General features: G+C 35.3%; 1 protein-coding gene across 1 annotated transcript; it reads left to right on the top strand.

The window, feature by feature from the left end:
- Positions 1 to 563: 563 nt before the first annotated feature.
- On the top strand, positions 564 to 3,853 carry LOTGIDRAFT_105395 (hypothetical protein; the record flags this gene model as incomplete). Its single annotated transcript, XM_009059635.1, has 6 exons — positions 564 to 822; positions 1,166 to 1,308; positions 1,679 to 1,764; positions 2,743 to 2,834; positions 3,147 to 3,245; positions 3,699 to 3,853. Coding segments are annotated over 6 exons (834 nt in total), but the record flags the coding sequence as incomplete, so codon positions are not given.
- Between the last annotated feature and the right edge of the window lie 16,319 nt (positions 3,854 to 20,172).

Below are 20,172 nucleotides of genomic sequence, written 5' to 3'. Positions count from 1 at the left end.
TTGATTTTTTCTTAAGGTCATTAACTTGTATAAGTCAGTTAATAGTAGCAGAAAAAGAAACAATCAATCTATTTAATATCATCAACGCGGAGAGCCCACGATGTTGCTTTTTGCAAGTCTATGTTTTCCAGGGAATGCTGGAAAGGTGTCAATCCATTCTGATGCTGGTGGAGAAGATGTCGAGATACGATCAAGACAAAAAAGACAGGCAGTGGTATTTGTAAGTATACAAATAAAAAAAAGAACCTTATCTCCAAACCTAAGCTCACTGTATCATAATCACTCATAGCTGAAGCGGATCAAATACCATACACGCCTCCTACCCCATTGCTTATAATGTTCTCATTGTCTAGCTAGATCATCAACAAAACCCAGACTGAGATATTTCACTGGCGGTCTTTTAATTAAAGAGGAAGTGATCAAGCCCATCAGACTTTTTAACACAGACGAGATCACAGCCAACCCATTCATTTCGTCATCCTATTCTTTTGCGAACGCATCTCTTCTCGTCTCTCCTTCTCCCTCAACTTTTACCTACATCTCCCTTTTTGAAATTTCAGCCGAACTGTAATAAAGAGTATTCGTCAATCCATCCACAACATACAATGTGTTTAGAAGATGTAGGTGATGTTGTAGACCTATCACAGTCTGAAAAAGATGATTTGGTGCTACAAACAAACGATTTCCGAGCTGGTGTATCGCCGCCTGCTGCTAACATGCGGCAGGTGGTCTGGGATGAAAAGCTCGCCATTGTTGCCAGTAAATGGGCAAGACAATGTAGCATTGGGCATGAATCTAATTCTTTGCAACGGGCAGTACCGAGTAAGTAATAATACGTTGTATGGAATATTGGATGTGGTAAAGAGAAGATGCTTACAGAATTGCTGATATATTTATAGCACAATGACTCTTGAGATGGCCCTGAAGATCATTATATAACTATAATAAAACTACTTAACCTCCGCTCAAGGATAAATATGTCGGGATGGTGTTTTTAGAATTTTTTGGTGGGAAACATTCTTTTGGTTGAGGTCGTTTTTTTTTAAGATCTTCTCTAAAATGCAAGCTATTTGGGCAGTATTGAGGAGTATACACGTTCCTCCATTGTTCATTCTATCCAGCATTTCAAGTTTTTATATACTAATTTTCTTTCTTTTCATTATAGCCATGCCTGATACATTCATTGGTCAGAATGCAGCAGGTAATTACGCTAGTTTTGCTCTAGCTAATCGGGCCTGGTTTGATGAAGTAAAGGATTTTAGATACGGGGTTGGATCAATCGGTGGTGAAGTTGGTCATTATACGCAGGTATTGGAAACTTAATACATGTAAATTCGCTTTCAATCAAGGTGTGGCTATTGAATATTGTCCATCAAATGTTCGACTTAGCCCAAGTGAACAGAATGTTCTCGGAAAGCACAATATAAGCTTTGCGATCAAGTTTCGAAATACTAGAAATTTCTAGAAAACTGTATTCAATATTCATAAATTGCCTTCTTCATCAGAAATGAACTCACGTCCATCATAGTTATTCACTTTAAAATCACAACCTTGATGGTGGACATACAATATAGATGATACCCAGTGTTACGAAACAGCAACTATGCACCACCATTATGTCATTAATTTCCGTAGATTTGTTACCCTTAAATGTATAGAAAATTATGGGTTTTTTTAGATTGTAAATGCGGCAGTGTCTAGGATGGGATGTGGTAAAGCCCGATGTTTAAATAGATTTGTACATGTCTGTAACTATGCCAGAGGGTAAGTTTATAAACTCATTTTTTTATACCAGTATCCACTATTCGGGATCCCTCAGATCCTCAGAAAATTTTACGAAGAGAATTCATACCTTTTCATTAGTCAACTTCTGTTATTGTTTGTGTAAACCATGATTCTTATTGTTTGTCTAAACCACGATTCTTATTGTTTGGGTAAACCGCCAATCTCATATCTTTATATCAGAAGTTTTCACTAAATTGATCGTAAAATTCTTAGTGAACCCTGAGCCTATATCTTTTCTTAGTGAACCCTGAGCCTATATCTTTTCTTAGTGAACCCTGAGCCTATATCTTTTCTTAGTGAACCCTGAGCCTATATCTTTTCTTAGTGAACCTATATCTTTTCTAAGTGAACCCTGAGCCTATATCTTTTCTTAGTGAACCCTGAGCCTATATCTTTTCTTAGTGAACCCTGAGCCTATATCTTTTTTAGTGAACCCTGAGACTATATCTTTTCTTAGTGAACCCTGAGCCTATATCTTTTCTTAGTGAACCCTGAGCCTATATCTTTTCTTAGTGAACCTATATCTTTTCTTAGTGAACCCTGAGCCTATATCTTTTCTTAGTGAACCCTGAGCCTATATCTTTTCTTAGTGAACCCTGAGCCTATATCTTTTCTTATTGAACCCTGAGCCTATATCTTTTCTTAGTGAACCCTGAGCCTATATCTTTTCTTATTGAACCCTGAGCCTATATCTTTTCTTAGTGAACCCTGAGCCTATATCTTTTCTTATTGAACCCTGAGCCTATATCTTTTCTTAGTGAACCCTGAGCCTATATCTTTTCTTAGTGAACCCTGAGCCTATATCTTTTCTTATTGAACCCTGAGCCTATATCTTTTCTTAGTGAACCCTGGGCCTATTACTTTTCTTTTCAAGCGTCCTTATTCAAACAATCGTTTAAGATCAAACCTTTTTTGTCATTTTATTCATATATAAATATTATATTCCATTTGTTTCAGACAATTTTCCTCGGAAATAACAGAGCCATATAAAACGGGTACTGCTTGTGCCGATTGTCCAGATTCCTGTACTTCAAACCAGTGTGGTAAGTGTCCAAATAAAATCTAGAAACTGAGTCAAAATAGTTGAAACAGAAAACGTCAAAAATTATGTCGAAACAAGCTTTACGCGAAGTTCTAAGCCGTTTATCATAATTGTCTTAACGAGTAACGTATGTTGGGTGTATGTCATGGGGAGGCGGGGTTTTTTTTTCGTGAACTTGTCCATGATCAGACTATGTAGAAACCAGAAGATACTTCAAAGTCCATAAATAACACGGCGTAATTCTCAGCTTCGGAGGAAATAGCAGGCCTCAGATCGCTGCTTAAATTACTCTCCTCACTGTACTAGTCTTGTCTTGTAGGTTGTAATGGTAAAGTCTGTTTAAATGGAGGAACAGTAGATCTCAATACTTGCCAATGTTCATGTCCAGCTATCTATACTGGAGACAATTGTCAAACTTGTAAGAATACTAATAGTTACTAATAATTATGGATTTTGTATCGCTAGTTCATCAGAGTTCGATCGTGCTGGAGGGGAAGGGAATTATTCATTTAGTTTGCATGTTCGCCCCTTCTGCTTTAATGTCTCTGCCCGGAACATAGCGCCTAGAAAGTAACATCCATTTAGCTTGTATTTCATGTTGCTTCGGCGTCTCTTGCTGGAATACAGCGTCTTGTAAGACTCTCTCTATATCAGCCCCTATTATCTAACAACCACTTATTGTTGCTGAAATTGAGTTCGAAAATAAGAATACATGTTTGTTCAGTCAGCTTTCGCGAAATCGAGATGGAAAATCGTACATACGTGATATATCTCTACCGGTGGTTATCCCCAGTTTGTAAGCTTGGACCTCGATCACCATTTTCCTCTTCTACCAGTGCCTTTTTATAGTCTTTGATGGTTTTGTTTTCAGTAACATGTCCTACCACAGACTTAAAATCGTTCTGTGCATCATTAAACACATCATTGTGTCAATACATAAATATTGTACAAGATTGCCCTCGGAGATGTGGCCTGTGTCCTTCAAGTAAGTTCATTTTTCTAATGACAAATATCATATCTTCCTAATTTAATTCTGTTATATCTGGAAAAAGTTTATTTTGGGGCTCTTCATAGAGCTCCTAGTAAAGTTCAACGAGGTGTCAAGGACATTTTTCCACATACATGTACACACATGCATATTTTTTAGAGTTAAACTATATGATTAACCTAGCTAGCAAATAACTGAGATACGAACCAGGTTTGGATCTTGAACTTGAATAAAATGTAATGCTTGCACTATTGCAGACTGAACAGATTTATTGATAAACCGTTAAAGATTATTTTCTTATTTGTAGCTTGTTCGAGATCTTGCCAAAACAATGGAGTCTTGACTTCAGATATCAATACATGCGCATGTTCTTGCCAACATGGTTTCGTCGGGCCATCATGTGAGTTCGGTAAGTGATAACCTTCTAGAATCGATGACCTAGCTAGGTGAGTGATGGCCCTATTATGTAATTTTTGAAACATATGCTCTCATTCATCATGAGACCCTTCTGTAAACCAATTTAACGCTTGTTCATGGAAGACTAAATATTTTCCTCCGTAGTTAATGCTAATTCTTGGGGTGGGGCCTGTGGACTTGATTCAACTATTCTCTATCGTAATTGAGCCACTGTCTAAAATTAACTATCCCTAGCTCTTATTAAGTGAATCTTTTTTGTGAACTGAATATCGCCTATGTGTTTCAGAATGTTCTACGCGGTGTACTAATGGAACTTTTATCGCTTCTTCCTCTTGCCAATGTACTCGAGGAGGTAAGTATTACCCATACGAAACCGACAAAAAAAAATTCTGACAACCTCCCATTCCATAACTGCAACTAAACACCATACACCATTGCACCTCCCGATATATTATTTGTCCCTCCGAACAATCAAATCTAACTACGGGCCTGTTACCAATTCAGACTCATCAGCCACACACCTCCACATGAAATGAAATTAAATGGATCTTTTTTCTGCACCTGTTTGGAGGGCAGATATTGTGCAATGTACAATAAGGGAATTGGAGTTTTCTTTATGGTTTTGCGATGCCTTGCAATACATAAATTTGTAATACTACATAATCGAATTCATTAACAATAGCATTCTTATAATTATTTCAGTTTCTGTCTGCGATTTGAACTGTGGTGTTAATGGTAACCTAAATGTAGAAGACTGTACATGTACGTGCAATCCTGGATTCTCTGGTACACTGTGTCAGATTGGTACGTAAATCAGCAATTGAACTATTTGATTAATTATTGTAGACCTATTGTCAATGGCTCTGAGGGACACGTAAAAGGCCCCAGCATATCGTTGTTTCCACGAGACAATATGGCCACAACTCTACCAAAACTATAGAGGCAAGGAAATTGCTATCGTCTGAAGGAAAATGTTTGTGAGTCGGAGGCTTGCTCTGAATAAAACGGTATTTCAATAAAATTTATTAATTGTTAATTTCCTCTTTATAATAATCTCGCATTTTATTATTTTCCGAAACAGGTGCGTGTTCTTTAACAAGTTCAGCTGACTGTAATAACCGTGGTATAGTAGAGTCTGGTAATTGTACGTGTACGTGTTTTAATGGTTTTACTGGAGATATATGCCAAACAGGTTAATATCAGTTTCAATGTTCGTAATTATAACCAACGCGTCTTGCCAAAATTGCATACCTTTCCAACCAATATTGAACCTTTGTACTGATATATATGATCAAGTTGATGCCTCCGACTTCTTTACCCTTATTCAGGCACTGAAACTCCATAAATAAAATTCAACTTGAATTAGTCATGAAATGAATTTAAAAGTTATTTAGTTTAATGTTAGTCCCACAACTTCGTAAATTTACTTCTTGTCCATTTCTTTTTAGCCCCACCTTGTTCGTTAACCTCAGCTTCCTGTGGAGCAAATGGAATCCCTGACACAACTACGTGTACGTGTAGCTGTATCAACGGTTACTCTGGTCAATTCTGTCGAACACGTAAGTTATTAATTTTTATTTTATGTATTTTTCCATCGTATTTTTAATCAGTATTTTGGTTCAGCCAAAAGGAGGTACAGTACCTACTAAACTCAAAATGATCCTTTGGTAATGTATTTCAGCTCCAGGGTGTTCCCTTACTTCAAGCTCCTGTGGTGTTAACGGTAACATTGATACCAATACGTGTACGTGTAGCTGTATCAATGGATTCACTGGGCAATTCTGTCAAACACGTATGTATTCAAATTACCAATCTTTGACATAGAATCTTATACAGATAAGCTTTTTCAAACAACAACTACACCTGTTGCGAAGCCAAGCTTTATTTCATTTTCATTTCAGCCCCACCTTGTTCGTTAACCTCGTCTTCCTGTGGTGTAAACGGTATTGTTGATATCAGTACATGTACGTGTAGTTGTATCAATGGTTACACAGGGCAGTTTTGTCAAATATGTAAGTTGCTGTAAAACTGATTTACATTTCTACTTGTCTCTTTGACATTGTAGATGATCTGATGTGACGAACATGCTGTAGTCCTCTCAATATTTGGCTTTCTTTTTCTGTGCAGAAGAAGTATCGAGTTCTAACAATTTTTACTTCATATTGAGTTCTGACATTTTCCAGCTCCTATTTCATGTTCTCTGGCAACATCAGCTGACTGTAATAATCGTGGTATAGTAGAGTCTAGTAATTGTACGTGTACGTGTTTTAACGGTTACACTGGAGAAAGATGCCAAACAGGTTAGCAATAAATACCACTTATCTATATATTTGAAAATCACGTATTTGTCAATATCAGAAACTGGTGCGTGCTCTTTAACAAGATTAGCTGACTGTACGTGTACGCGTTTTTATGGTTACACTGGCGACAGATAAATCTTGTGGGTGATAAAAATGATGCTCTGACTTCTTTATCCCTATTCAATCACAGAAACTCAATTTCATATTATTTCTTTGAACATATGTTCGAATAGAGACTGTTTATATTCCTGCTGTGGTTCTGCTTTATTTATTTACATCCAAATAGTATTAAACTTGAATAAGTCATGTATTGAATTTAAATGTGCTATAACGTTAGTCATGTGCTCGCAATTTACTTCTTTCCATTTTCATTTCAGCCCCACCGTGTTCCCTAGACTCGGTTGCATGTGGTGTAAACGGTATCGTTGTCACCAGTACGTGTACGTGTAGCTGTATCAACGGTTACTCTGGACAATTCTGTCAGACACGTAAGTTATCATTCTTTCGGTTTGTTATGATGATATCTTTGGCAACTCCACCTTGTTCATTCCCATGGCGCAAACAATTTCGTTTCCAGTAAGTGTACACGTAGCGGTATCAATAGTTTCTCTGGAAATTCTGTCAAACATGTATGTAGTGAATTTTCTAGTCATAGTTCTCTTTAAGTTTTAACATCAACATTGACGACGAAGCAAAGTTACGATACGCTCCATAATTTATTTCATGTATCATTTCAGCCCCACCTTGTTCGTTAACCTCAGCTTCCTGTGGAGCCAACGGTATTTTAATAGGCAGTACGTGTACGTGTAGTTGTATCAATGGATATTCTGGACAATTCTGTGAAATAGGTAAGTTAACTGTTTTCATTACAGCTCCATCGTGTTCCCTAACTTCCAGTTCCATCGGTATAAACGGTATCCTTGACACCAATACGTGTACAATTCTGTCAAACACGTAAAATCCTTTCCAAGTTTAAACATCAGGATTAGTCAATCATTTTACGTATCATTTCAGCCCCACCCTGTTCGTTAACCTCAGCTTCCTGTGGTGTAAACGGTATCCTTGAAACCAGTACGTGTACGTGTAGTTGCCTCAATAGTTTCATTGGACAGTTCTGTCAAATACGTAAGTTAGCTATTTTATTAAAGTCCTTTATAAGTATTTGGGTTTATCCAATAGTATATATATACCAAATTCCAATTGATTCTTTCTGATCATATTTCAGCCCCACCATGTTCTCTAACATCAATCTCCTGTGGTGTAAACGGTATCCTAATAGACAGTACGTGTACGTGTAGCTGTATCAATAGTTATTCTGGACAATTCTGTCAAACACGTAAGTATAGCGATTATAACTTATACTATGCATCTACTTATCGCATTCTTGAGGAACCGATATAACGAACTAAGTACTTTCAATTTTGCTATTTTCCGGGTTTGATTTGCACTTTTTGTGCCACAAGGTTCTTATGATTTATTTCTCTTCGTAGTAGGCCTATTGACTTATAATTATTTTTTTTAGCTCCCGCGACTTGTTCTCTATCATCATCAGATGACTGTAATAACCGTGGTATAGTAGAGGCTAGTAATTGTACGTGTACATGTTTTAATGGTTTCACTGGAGATAGATGTCAAACAGGTAAGTAGGTCATAGAAATGGCATCTGAGACCCTGGTTAAAACCCTACTTAATGAGATTTGATGGCTTTAATGTTTGCTTTGTCAGCTGATTGAGCTCCACCATATGAAGCAATGACTCGGCCTTCTTTGCTTTGTCTTGCGAACGCTTAAGTCAAGGGGTTTTCAACGTGGGAGTAATTTTGAAATTTTTTAGGGTAATGAGACGAGGGTAATTTAGTCTAGCATTAAATGCTTGGACAATTATAATGGAAGTCGTTCTATTCAGTCAGGTGATATTCATGAAAAATGTTACAAAGAAAACAAAAGAGAAAAACCACAAAAGGTAAGGATTTATAGGGGAAAGGTTAGGGTAATTCAATCAATCGAAGATGCTGAAAGGAATATAGAAATAAAAAGGCTGGAAAACCCTGGTATAAGTAATAAATGTAATTGTAATAGGTTAAATGTGTTCCTCGTATTCTTGCAGCACCATCATGTCCCCTAACATCAGTTTCTTGTGGTTTAAATGGTAACCTTGATATTAGTACGTGTACGTGTAGTTGTATCAGTGGTTACTCTGGACAGTTTTGTCAAATACGTAAGTACGCCAGTTTAAATAACGTGTGACAATGGCTATAGGAATCATATATTTCAGCTCCAACATCTCATTTTATCTCAAACATTGTGTTTTATCTCTACACATACTCTCAATGTATTTAGAATTAGTATTTTGGTTAAACCAATACCAGATTATTACTCAACTAGATAACCCTACCTTACTTGTGTCAGCTCCAGCTTGTTCACTTACGTCCAACTCCTGTGGTGTAAACGGTAACCTTAATACAGTACGTGTACGTGTAGTTGTATCAAATCTTACTCTGGACAATTCTATCAAATCTGTAAGTTTCTTACAATTTTACTCTTTTACTGGTTTGATTTGCAGTTTTCTATGCTAAAAATTAATAATGTTCTTAAAATTTATATCTTTTCATAGCATTGACTTCTGATATTTTTCAGCTCCTATTACCTGTTCTCTGGCAACATCAGCTGACTGTAATAACCGTGGTATAGTAGAGTCTAGTAATTGTACGTGTACGTGTTTTAATGGTTTCACTGGAGATAGATGTCAAACAGGTACGTTAATCTTTCACATATGAATCCCATGTCCATCAATCCTACAAAAAGACGTTATCAGTCGCAATTCTCTGTGGGTACTTTCTCTTGAACTCTATTCACGAAGTTGTACAACGTGATCCCAAATTCAATTACACTACACAAACTGTTGTATGATTTCAGCTCCTATAACTTGTTCTCTGGCAACATCAGCTGACTGTAATAACCATGGTATAGTAGAGTCTAGTAATTGTACGTGTACGTGTTTTAATGGATACACTGGAGACAGATGTCAAACAGGTATGTCTTCTGTAGAAATACACAGTTATAAATAGTCATAACTTTTCTTTTTCATAGTTTTCAACGGCGTTTGCTTCCAGGAGGATCATAATACAAGTTTTTTTTACGAATGTTGGAGTTTTCTACAGAAATATAACAATATTTTATTTTTAATTGCAGCCCCGTCGTGTCCACTAACATCAGCATTCTGTGGTGTAAACGGTATAGTTGATACCAGTACGTGTACGTGTATTTGTATCAATGGTTACTCTGGACAATTCTGCCAAATACGTAAGTTTTCATTGTATTATTTATTGACTTACATCAATTGTGTTGATACGATAAAAAAAATATAATTTAAGTCAAAAAAGCAAATTTATATCCTCTCAGGCAATGTCTATTTATCAAAATAATATCAGATAATTGATTCAGCATATACATAATACAATTTATTTAATAATGATTTCAGCTCCTATTACCTGTTCTCTATCAACATCAGCTGACTGTAATAGCCGTGGTATAATAGAGGCTAGTAATTGTACGTGTACGTGTTTTAATGGTTTCACTGGAGATAGATGTCAAACAGGTACGTTTAAAGCTCCTTATTCGTTTTGCCCTTAAAAACCACAGTGAAGAAATCATCAATCTTATTAATGTATGTGTTCATGTGCTATAGCCATTTATTTTGCAATCAATATATATCTGGATAATTCTTCAAACACACTAGTGCAGAGTATCTCAACTCCCTATTGTTACTATTCACAAGAAGTGAAGCCCGAATTTACTAAGATTATAGTTTATTTTCCGCTAACCGCTGTGTTCGCTAAGATCGGTTTCGTGCGGTGTAAACGGTATCCTAGATACCAGTACGTGTACGTGTAGCTGTATCAATGGTTATTCCGGACAATTCTGTCAAATAGGTAAATTTAAAGTTTGTCTCGTACAAGATATTTATGAGGATGTTAGCAATCCATTTATCAGAGGATCATTAAGGTAAAACAATTCGTCTCGGGATATCTGTCGAAGACAACAAGAAGTTCTGAAGGCAACCCGCATGCAACTAATAGGATTTATAGTCATGTTCGTTTAAATTATTACACTAATTATCTGTTTTCAGCTCCTTGTTCTCTGACACCAGCCTCCTGTGGTACCAATGGAGTCTTTAACAGCAGCACATGTTCATGTGAATGCATCAATGGCTTAACTGGTCCTCTCTGCCAAGGTAGGACATGGCCGTGTTACTTTGGTTTGACATTACAGCTTGTTCTCTTGACGAATTTCAATGTATATTCATGGACGTAAATAAGCTTATAGAGAGGAGAATTTTCAGACCTCTCAAGCTCCCTAGAGGCTGCCACCTCTGCTTCCACCTTAAGGCCCTGATATAGTGAATTACCAAAAACTATCTTTGCATTAACTGTTATGACCCTGAAGTTGTTTTTGATTATAATTACAGATCGGTGTGTGCCGACCAATATACCTTGTCAGAATGGTTACATCAACATGTCCACCTGTCAGTGTACATGCTTCCAAACTTACTCTGGTGACAGATGTCAATATATTGGATGTAATATTATTGTTTTTGTTTTTGTTTAGGCCTATTCTGTTGTTCTCTCATTTTAAATTTTTAATATCACCACTTATATTAGTTCTGAATGACATTTGTCATTTCATGCAGGTATAGTTCAAGCTCGTCTACTGTTTACGGTTTCCCTTTTTTGGTGCCTTAAGCTGCCTATTTAAGCTACGTCATCTTTTAAATATATTGCCTTCCTTTACTCACAAAGAATAAGGACAAAAATACATTTTCCTAGTGAAATTTCATTGCATTAGCCATTTTGACTTTGCCCAACGCACAATCCGTAACCGTTCTATTAAATATTTGGCAATGAATTCGCTTTTATTATGGATGAAAAACAGTCATCAAACCTTAATAGGCTACATACTTTTGTTACAGCTTCCTGTGCCGTACAATCCCAGTCATGTGGTCAATTCGGCTATCTCAATTATACAACATGTACATGTGTCTGTTTCGCTGGTCATGCTGGGCATAAATGCCAACTAGTTTGTAAGTAGGCTAATCACAATATTTCAGTGTTCAATGAAAGATACAGCTCGGCCTACCTTTGGCTACAATTTGATTGATTGAGATCGGGCACATTTTGCTGTTTAAGTGCAGACTGCACTCTGTGTTCACAACAGCACTATGGCAAAATAGCAGGCTCTTAAAACACCTCTTAATCAAAATTCTTTGACTATTTTGCGCGAAAAGAATAAACTTATGGTAACTTCTTTTGAAGAGATTACCTGAACGTCTTACTTCCCTTGGATACTTCAGACAGCAGTTAAATATTCAAAACAAAATTTGACGCACTAATCGATTTGAAAAGAAGAAACTGTGTTTGTTAAAACAAACATTCCATGACTGGAAAACATGGCGTTTTTTAAGAGAAAAAGTACATAACTCTCTATTAATTTCAGCCTCCTGCAATTTGACTTCAGCTGATTGTGGACAATTTGGATCCGTTAACTTCAACAATTGTTCGTGTAGTTGTCTAAGTGGCTACTCGGGCAGCCGCTGCCAGTTTGGTAAGTTGACACGTAATTAGTTTAAAAAACAACCAAGATGAAAACTAAACTTCTCAAAACCATTGTTAAAAAAATATTTTCATGCAAATAAAGTTTGATTCTTAACTTCAGTTGCAGGAACATGTTCCCTGAATACCACGTCGTGTGGAACCTTTGGTATTCTGAATTCTGGCAATTGTACCTGTTCTTGTTTAAATGGTTATACCGGTAACAGATGTCAGATTGGTAAGTGTAGTTTTCAGACAGAAGAACGTGAATGACGAATGCAATTCAAAGCCTAAACAATTCTTTACGGTATATAGGGCGCAAAATCTAATTTCACGATTCAAATGTTAGGCAGCATAACATATCAGTAGAAAGTAAAACTTCATTTTCATTTTTCTGCAGCACCATGTGGGTTACCAGCTGATTATTGCGGAAGATTTGGTGAAATTAATCCGTCATCCTGTGACTGTAACTGTTTTACTGGTTATAGTGGAGATAGGTGTACAGCAGGTAGAGCATGTTTTCTTATATTTTGTACCATCGTTATACAGGTATCATAATGATTCTTAGTACATGAATACACCGATGAGCAGTTTCTCCAGTAAAATGAATGAAATTGATAAAAACTTTTAGTCTAACGAGAGGAAAACTGTAGAGTACATGGCGCAAATGTTGTCGAAGAGACGCGTAATCACAAAATCCTGGAGCACTAGAAGACAGGCAGCATTACCAACCTTTCCATATACCATCTCGAATATTTATCATGGAATCCTATCTAGAGCATGTGCGTATGAATGTATGTATTTTTTATTTGTAGTATTATGCCCGTTTAAAGCTTGTGGTGTAAATGGAGTATTTGATGAAGATAAGTGCAACTGTACTTGTTTCAGTGATTATACAGGAGAATTCTGTGATATACCACCAGAGAAAGGTAAAACCCGAATTCATTTGCCCTTAACAGTTTGGTTATTTTGACAATGCGGAATGTTGCAGATAGGATAGGAGGAGCCCTGACCTGGGGAATAAACCAATGTATCGCTTGTGTCTACTTTCTAATGGCTTAGTTGACAAAGCGAACAATAGAGTAGCATCCGGTTCACAAAAGGCCAGGAGTTGTTTATATTAACACTACTGTCCCTCTGGACCTTAAAAGAGGCTACATGCATAGTTACATGTGTGTATATGGTATTGGAGCTCATCGAAACCTTCAAGACAGTCATTATGTTTCGTAGCTTATGGTACACATAACCACAACGTTTAAACCTACAGCCTATACGTTGACATGTAAATGCTATGTGCCCTGTGTGTATTACATCAAGTCGTATTATACTATTTATACTTGCAGTCTGTACCTTGACATGTGTAAATGGTAATCTTAACAGAGATACCTGTTCCTGTAGTTGTTTTAATGATAATTTCTTTGGTGAAAGATGTGAATTAGGTAAGGGCAATCAAACCATATTGATTGAATGGCGCTGCCAGATATGAAACTATGTTCTAGCCGCACATATTGAATTGGTTCCTTACATTGTTCTTCGTGACATACGTTGTATTTGTTTGATTACTACGTGAAACATACCCATGAAAGAGTCGTCCGAATCTGTGTACAAGAGCATCAAGGTTTAAATGGATTCTAACAATGCCCCTCCCTAACAAGATCATTAATCATTAGATCGTAGTTCCATTCTATTAGCCAAGAAATGACAGTCAAGTTTCATCCGTCCAAGACGATGTGAGCAGTGGCAGTCGCCGCCCCACCCCCCTCGCAGCCCCGAAAGCAAGTTTTTGGGCAAAAATCTCACAACTATATAAGAAATTTGAGCAATCTCAGAAATTTCGCCCCCCCTTGGACGTAAACCTGGCTCTGCCACTGGATGCGAGGCGTAAAATTCCAATCCATTATCGGACTATAAATTAACAAATATAATGTCTTAGATGTCTTAGAATCAATCCCAGTAGCCCAGTAAGGATCTGAACAAAGAAAAACTCAACAGCTCATGTAGGTGTAAATCGGCAATACACAGAAATATATGGGGGTAAGACGTAAAACTCCTAGCACAGAATATTATGATTGTATTTGTAGTAAGAAGCTGCCAGTTATCATGTATTAATGGTGTACTCAATACTACCAACTGTCAGTGTCAGTGTTTCAACAATTTCTCCGGTGAAACTTGTGATCAAAGTAAGTAGGCATACACGTATATGCGATCAAAAGGTTAACATGCGATCAACAGTTATCCTGCAGATTGGAATGTGCTGGAAACACTGACAGTTGTCTGGGACCAGAATGCACAGGTACAGATTTATCCAGAGAATTCTACAATGCTCAAGAAGTTTAGCAGCAGTACAGCAGTTGTTCTAAATGCAAAGGTCCAATTTCACAAGCCGACAAAACCAATGAGGTAGACATAAAGCGTCCATACCTAGTACGGTTAGAACAACATGTGGTACTCATATAAATATCTGTAGAATTTTTTGTTTATTGTCCTACTCTGATCAGAAATACTGTAATGTATATTTTCAGATGACTGTTTAGTGGATGACGGTATTTTCTGTGGATATTATGTGATAGGTGTACGGGGACAAGCAGCATGTAATGAACCCAGTATTGCTTCATCCTGTAAAAGGACATGTGGCAAATGTGGAGGTAAACTGAATTTTTAACCATAACGTCTTGTCTATATTTCCATCTGGTTTTTTTTTTCGGGGAGTTGTATCTAACGACGAATCTTGGTACGTGGCATCTGAAAGACTATGAGACACAATCGCTATAAGGAACTTCTCCCGACCTTTCAGGAATTGCCTTCATTGTTATAATAAAAGGCCTATTAAAATAACAAATCATAACATAATATTGAAGAATCTTTTCGTTGTATAAAGAGTAGGAGGAGCTTAGATGTGCTACAACTATGTTTAATTCACTATAAGTCCTTCGGTCTTGATGTTTAAATCGGTTAGCTCATGAACTGTACTATAAATATTATTATAACTAATTACACCTACGATGAGAAATTACCCTGACAATGATCTGATTGTTATTCCAGCTGCAGATTGTAGTAAAGACGATATGAAATGGTGCAGTCAGTACAGTCGATACTGTACTCTCCGATCTGATATCATGAAAAATGCCTGTCCTAGAACATGTTCTCTCTGTGTTTAAAAGGTAAATTTTCAAGCGCGTATTTGTGTCTGTTTTTAAACGTACAATATAAATTTCTTCTTTTTTTTCATTTCATATTTGAATTAGGATATAACAATCTAATGTAGAATATTATACATATCCCAAACATATCATTATTCATTAAATTGAAATCGAGACAACGATCACCAGCTATAGTAGCAACCTAGGCATATTTAAATTCAAGATGTAGAAATGTTTTAAGTTAGGAGTTTATTTGCAGAAGCGATACTATTTCAAAATATAAACTCTTTTTTTATAATAAATCAAATTGGTCTTCAAACTAGCTCAATATATGTTTTATAATAAAATTATCAAAGAAAAACATTTGAGTTTTTGATGTGAAAATATTTGGGTATCATTATAACCTGACATTTGGCAAATTGTTTGAAACAGGAGTTTGTTATATGAAAATGTGTTTTTCAATAGAATGATGTAAAGTGGAACTTTGCCAAAGGAGCTGGGAGCTGATGGATGCTTAACTCAGCTTTAGTTTGTTGAAGTCAGAGATATTGCACCTCCTTAATGTCATAAACCATGAGTTAAAAGATAAAACTTTAAGGAAAAAATCTTATCATTTCATAACAGTAGATTCTCAATAGAATCCTTAAAAAATGACCATATAACTCCAATATAGGCAATACCAAACTAATCCTTCATCGGCATATTAGAAGCACAAGTTATATATAAATAAGACATTTACATGGATGGATACTTCTAAAATATATATTACTTTCAACATTTCAATGATGTCGGTGTGATATCCACACTGAAACGTTGAAAGCAATGAATATTCTTGAAGTATATCCCTCTATAAATTTGTCTTATTTACATATTAGACTATAAAACATATGATAATTTCTCATAAAATTTACATACTTAATCAGTTGCTTGTATATGAAGTGATAATAACAGATAAAAAGATACGCCCACTTCCCTGATAAACTATTCAGTATATCAAAGGCGGTCACAAATCTGTATCAAATCGTACCAAAAATCTAATTTGTACAAGATTCGTTTGTAAAAATTATGTCGCACATTGTTTGCCATTTTTTTTTTAAATTTCTATATTTTATTTTCCAAATTCTTCACTGGGAAAATTCAGACAAGTTAATTAATTTGTGAATTGAGTTCTAAGGCCCAAAAAAGCACTGCCTACATACAACACTCGACATAAAGAGCAAATCCTGCCAAAAATTTACAAATTAAAGGAAATCTCACTTCAATTGTTGCCATTTTGTTTCGAAGATTACCTGCTAAAAATCTTGTTGCATAATATTGTTAGAAATATCACAACTTTTATTGTAAAAAGAGATTTTATGAAATTCCTATTGGCTGATCAGAAAATCATCATATATATTATCCAATCAAATTTCTGAAAATGATTCCATCATGAGAACGTCAAGTTCTAGGGCCTAATTTTCGAAAACTTAACTAAGATACTTTTATTGTCATCTGATAGGTCAATTACTAAAAACAATTTTAAATTTAGCTGCATAAACCAATCAGATTACTGTATGTCTTAAAAACTGGATTTTATCTTAGTTAACTTTTAGAGAATAAGGCCCCTGAACTTTCTGATAACACGACGTTGTGCTTTCATTTCATAAAACCATGTGATATAAATTTTAAAAAATTGTTTAAACTTTTTACAAATTACAATTAGTAATGGTTGGTTTATGATATTTTTGCAAATATACAGGCCAGATATCATCAACTGTTAACTTTTGAAAGGAGAATCTAGTATACAAGTATATTGATACAATCAGAGTCGTATCTAGAGAATGCATAAAGAGGGGTCCAGAAGTGAGAGGTGTCGCTCTGCGGGCCCAGAGGGCCACAGCCCCTTGAGGCCAAGGTCTGGGGGCTGCCAGGGACACCCCAGAAGCCAATGGATTTTGAGCATTTAGAGGAATGACATTTTCACTTCAAAATAAGACCTATCACAGACCTATAGCCCAATGGCCCTCCCCCTTAATACGCTACTCGATACAATCATCACTGTTCAATAATTAATTGAAAGTGTCAGACACCATGATCGCCTATCAAAAGTAAGTCTGTTTCTGATTGTGTCCTACACGTGCATAAATATCATTAACCAACATTGCATAGAATAAATATCAACCACAAGGGTGTGATTTAAATAGCCATTTTACAAATATTTCTCTAAATAAAAATTAGACGATATATTTCAAAATAGAAACAAGTCTACCAAATAGCCATTTTAACAACCTTAATTTCAAAATAGTCATTTATAAAACTTTATTTCCAAATAGCCATTTAAACAGTTTTATAATAGCCATTTAAACAGGTCTATTTCCAAATAGCCATTTAAATAACTTTATTTCCAAATAGCCGTTTATGCAAATATATTACTACAAATTGGAAAAAACCCAATAAAATTTGTACATCTCATAATTAATTAACAATCTCAAATATACAAACAAGAAACAATCTGTATCATTCATATATACAATTCACTGAGGTATCTATATATACATTCATCAATATCATCAGAGGACAATATTCAGTTTTACAGTTGATGGGGATTGTCTGAGCTTACTAAATAGTAGAAGGTATTTTGTTTCTTTTGATTTCCAAAATTAAATTTTCAAATTACTTAATTTAGTGAAACAGGCAAGTTTTAATATATATATGATTGTTAACAGTATTTAGCCCTTTTATAATATCATGTTATGGGTTGCATCCCAAATCAGGTATATCAAAAAATATGGCTACATCCCTTTGTACACAATATCATTTATTAATCAGGATTAAAGCTTGAATCATCTTTAATGCATTTCCGCAAAAAGGTAATCATATTTAACATTTTACATCTGACAATATCAGGACATACTCATTCTTTTGGAATACCTAAATTTACATAAAGTTTTTCAACCCAGGATACCTTTTGTACAAGTAGTACACAACATAAATATTCATAGACTGAGATTGGCCATTCAGCTGCCTTGAATAACACTTGCTTTGGCATTATAGTCTTCTTGATTGGGTGAAATCATTGCAATAAATTTTCCAAAATAGAATTAACAAGATGCAATGTTAAAAAGTTTAAAAAACAGTTTTTATAAACAACAAAGGTGACCAATGTAAACTTCTCCTCACTGTAAACTATATTGAATGTTTAGCTGACTTTGACCTGCTGAAACGACAAAAAATAATTAACATTTATGAGGATAAGAATTGAGCGCATGAGTAACAAGCCTGATGAGAACTCAGTATTTAAGAATAACAAGCCTGAACAGAAATCAGGATTTTTTAAATAACAAGCCTGCTCAGAATTCAGAATTAGGGAATAACAAGCCTGATCAAAACTCAGTATTTCAGAATAACAAGCCTGATCAGAACTTTGAGATTTTGAAATAACAAGCCTGATCAGAACTCAGGATTTGAGAATAACAAATGTTATCGGGGCCAAGGAAAAAAGCTCTGAAATTGGAACCTTGAAACTGACCTGTTATTAGCTAGAGATCTTCGTGGTTTGTTTGTTAAAATTCTCTCAATCTCTAACAAGGTAGGCTTGGTTAATTTGGGCAAGTACTGAAATAGATAATATTTTAAAACCAGTGACACACATATTAATGTTAAACATATCTCCAATAATAAACCATTTAATATTTGTTTCTCCAAAATTTAACATATTTTTTGTAGGTTGTAATTAATCATATTAACTTTTGAGAAACATATCCTGAAAAGCTTGGATTTGGCCAGGGGGCCTAATTCACCGAAACTTAGCTTTTAGTGTTCCAGTTATTTAATTGTTTATCAATAAAATCGTGTTCAAATTTAGGATTTTTATCCAATTCAATTACTGTATTTTTGAGCAAATCTGGATTTTTATCTTGTAAAAAAGGCCCCAGGTAACAAGAAAATCTAGGAGCCTTGTTCATATGTTTGCCTCCTTCCCCAGGCAAGTTGTGCTACAATTTAATACAGTGTTTGTTTAAGTATTAAGGTTACCAGAACCCTGTTTCTTAAAATATCGTAGACTAACGTACAAGCAGAAAAGTTATAAATTAAAAATTCAAGGTTTTTCGACACTTAACATGTAAGTTCATTTGTACAGATTTTTCAGAAACAGGTTCCTGTATTGTTTGTCTACACTATGCTTAATCATGTTTGTGAAAACTTAAAAGATTGTTTCCATTAAATAGAAAATGGCTGGCTAGCCTCATTATTCGATGACAAAGAGAGTATTATACATGCCTAGCATCTATCTACATCATGCAGGGTTATACAACAATAGGTGTATATATAGGGTATATATTTATATATCATACAATATCTAATACATAGTTCCAGCAACCATGCCATGGTCATATTCCTTGACTAAAACTCTAATTTAACAATTCTGTATTTATCACATAAAAACACTGTTTATATCGTCTATGGAATTAATTTGATTAAACTGCAGATTTCGATGTTTGATTTACGTTTTGTCTACAGGCCAGTAGCCTACACTTGCCATCTATGATCTGACTCGATACTTCTTTAAATAGTGCCTGGTTTAATGATAATCAGTATTTTAGGAAATCTTCTGATAAACAGCACATTTGATTGCTTGAATATAAATAACCCAGAACAGGAGATGCATAACAAGTTTATCAGATCATGGATGTCAAGTGGAGTTACATGCAGAAAATACACAAGATCAAACATCAAAATATTCATATATTCAAATGAAATTATTTCTATCTGGCAAGGATCTGTAATGTGCACAGAGCATTTTCAGCCTTCTAAATATGTTAGTCTTTGTTTTATAAGTTACTGCCCTTGAAACATTAGTTCTCTGGAGAGTCTAAAAATTCTTGTTACTCGATTTCCATTTTTTTAAATTATCAATTTTCATATCTGGATAT

Source organism: Lottia gigantea (genome assembly GCF_000327385.1).
Source record: "Lottia gigantea unplaced genomic scaffold LOTGIsca_4, whole genome shotgun sequence".
In the NCBI taxonomy this organism is placed as follows: Eukaryota; Metazoa; Mollusca; class Gastropoda; family Lottiidae; genus Lottia; species Lottia gigantea.
The sequence above is the reverse complement of the archived record's forward strand: the minus strand, read 5'-3'. Positions and strand labels throughout refer to the sequence as shown.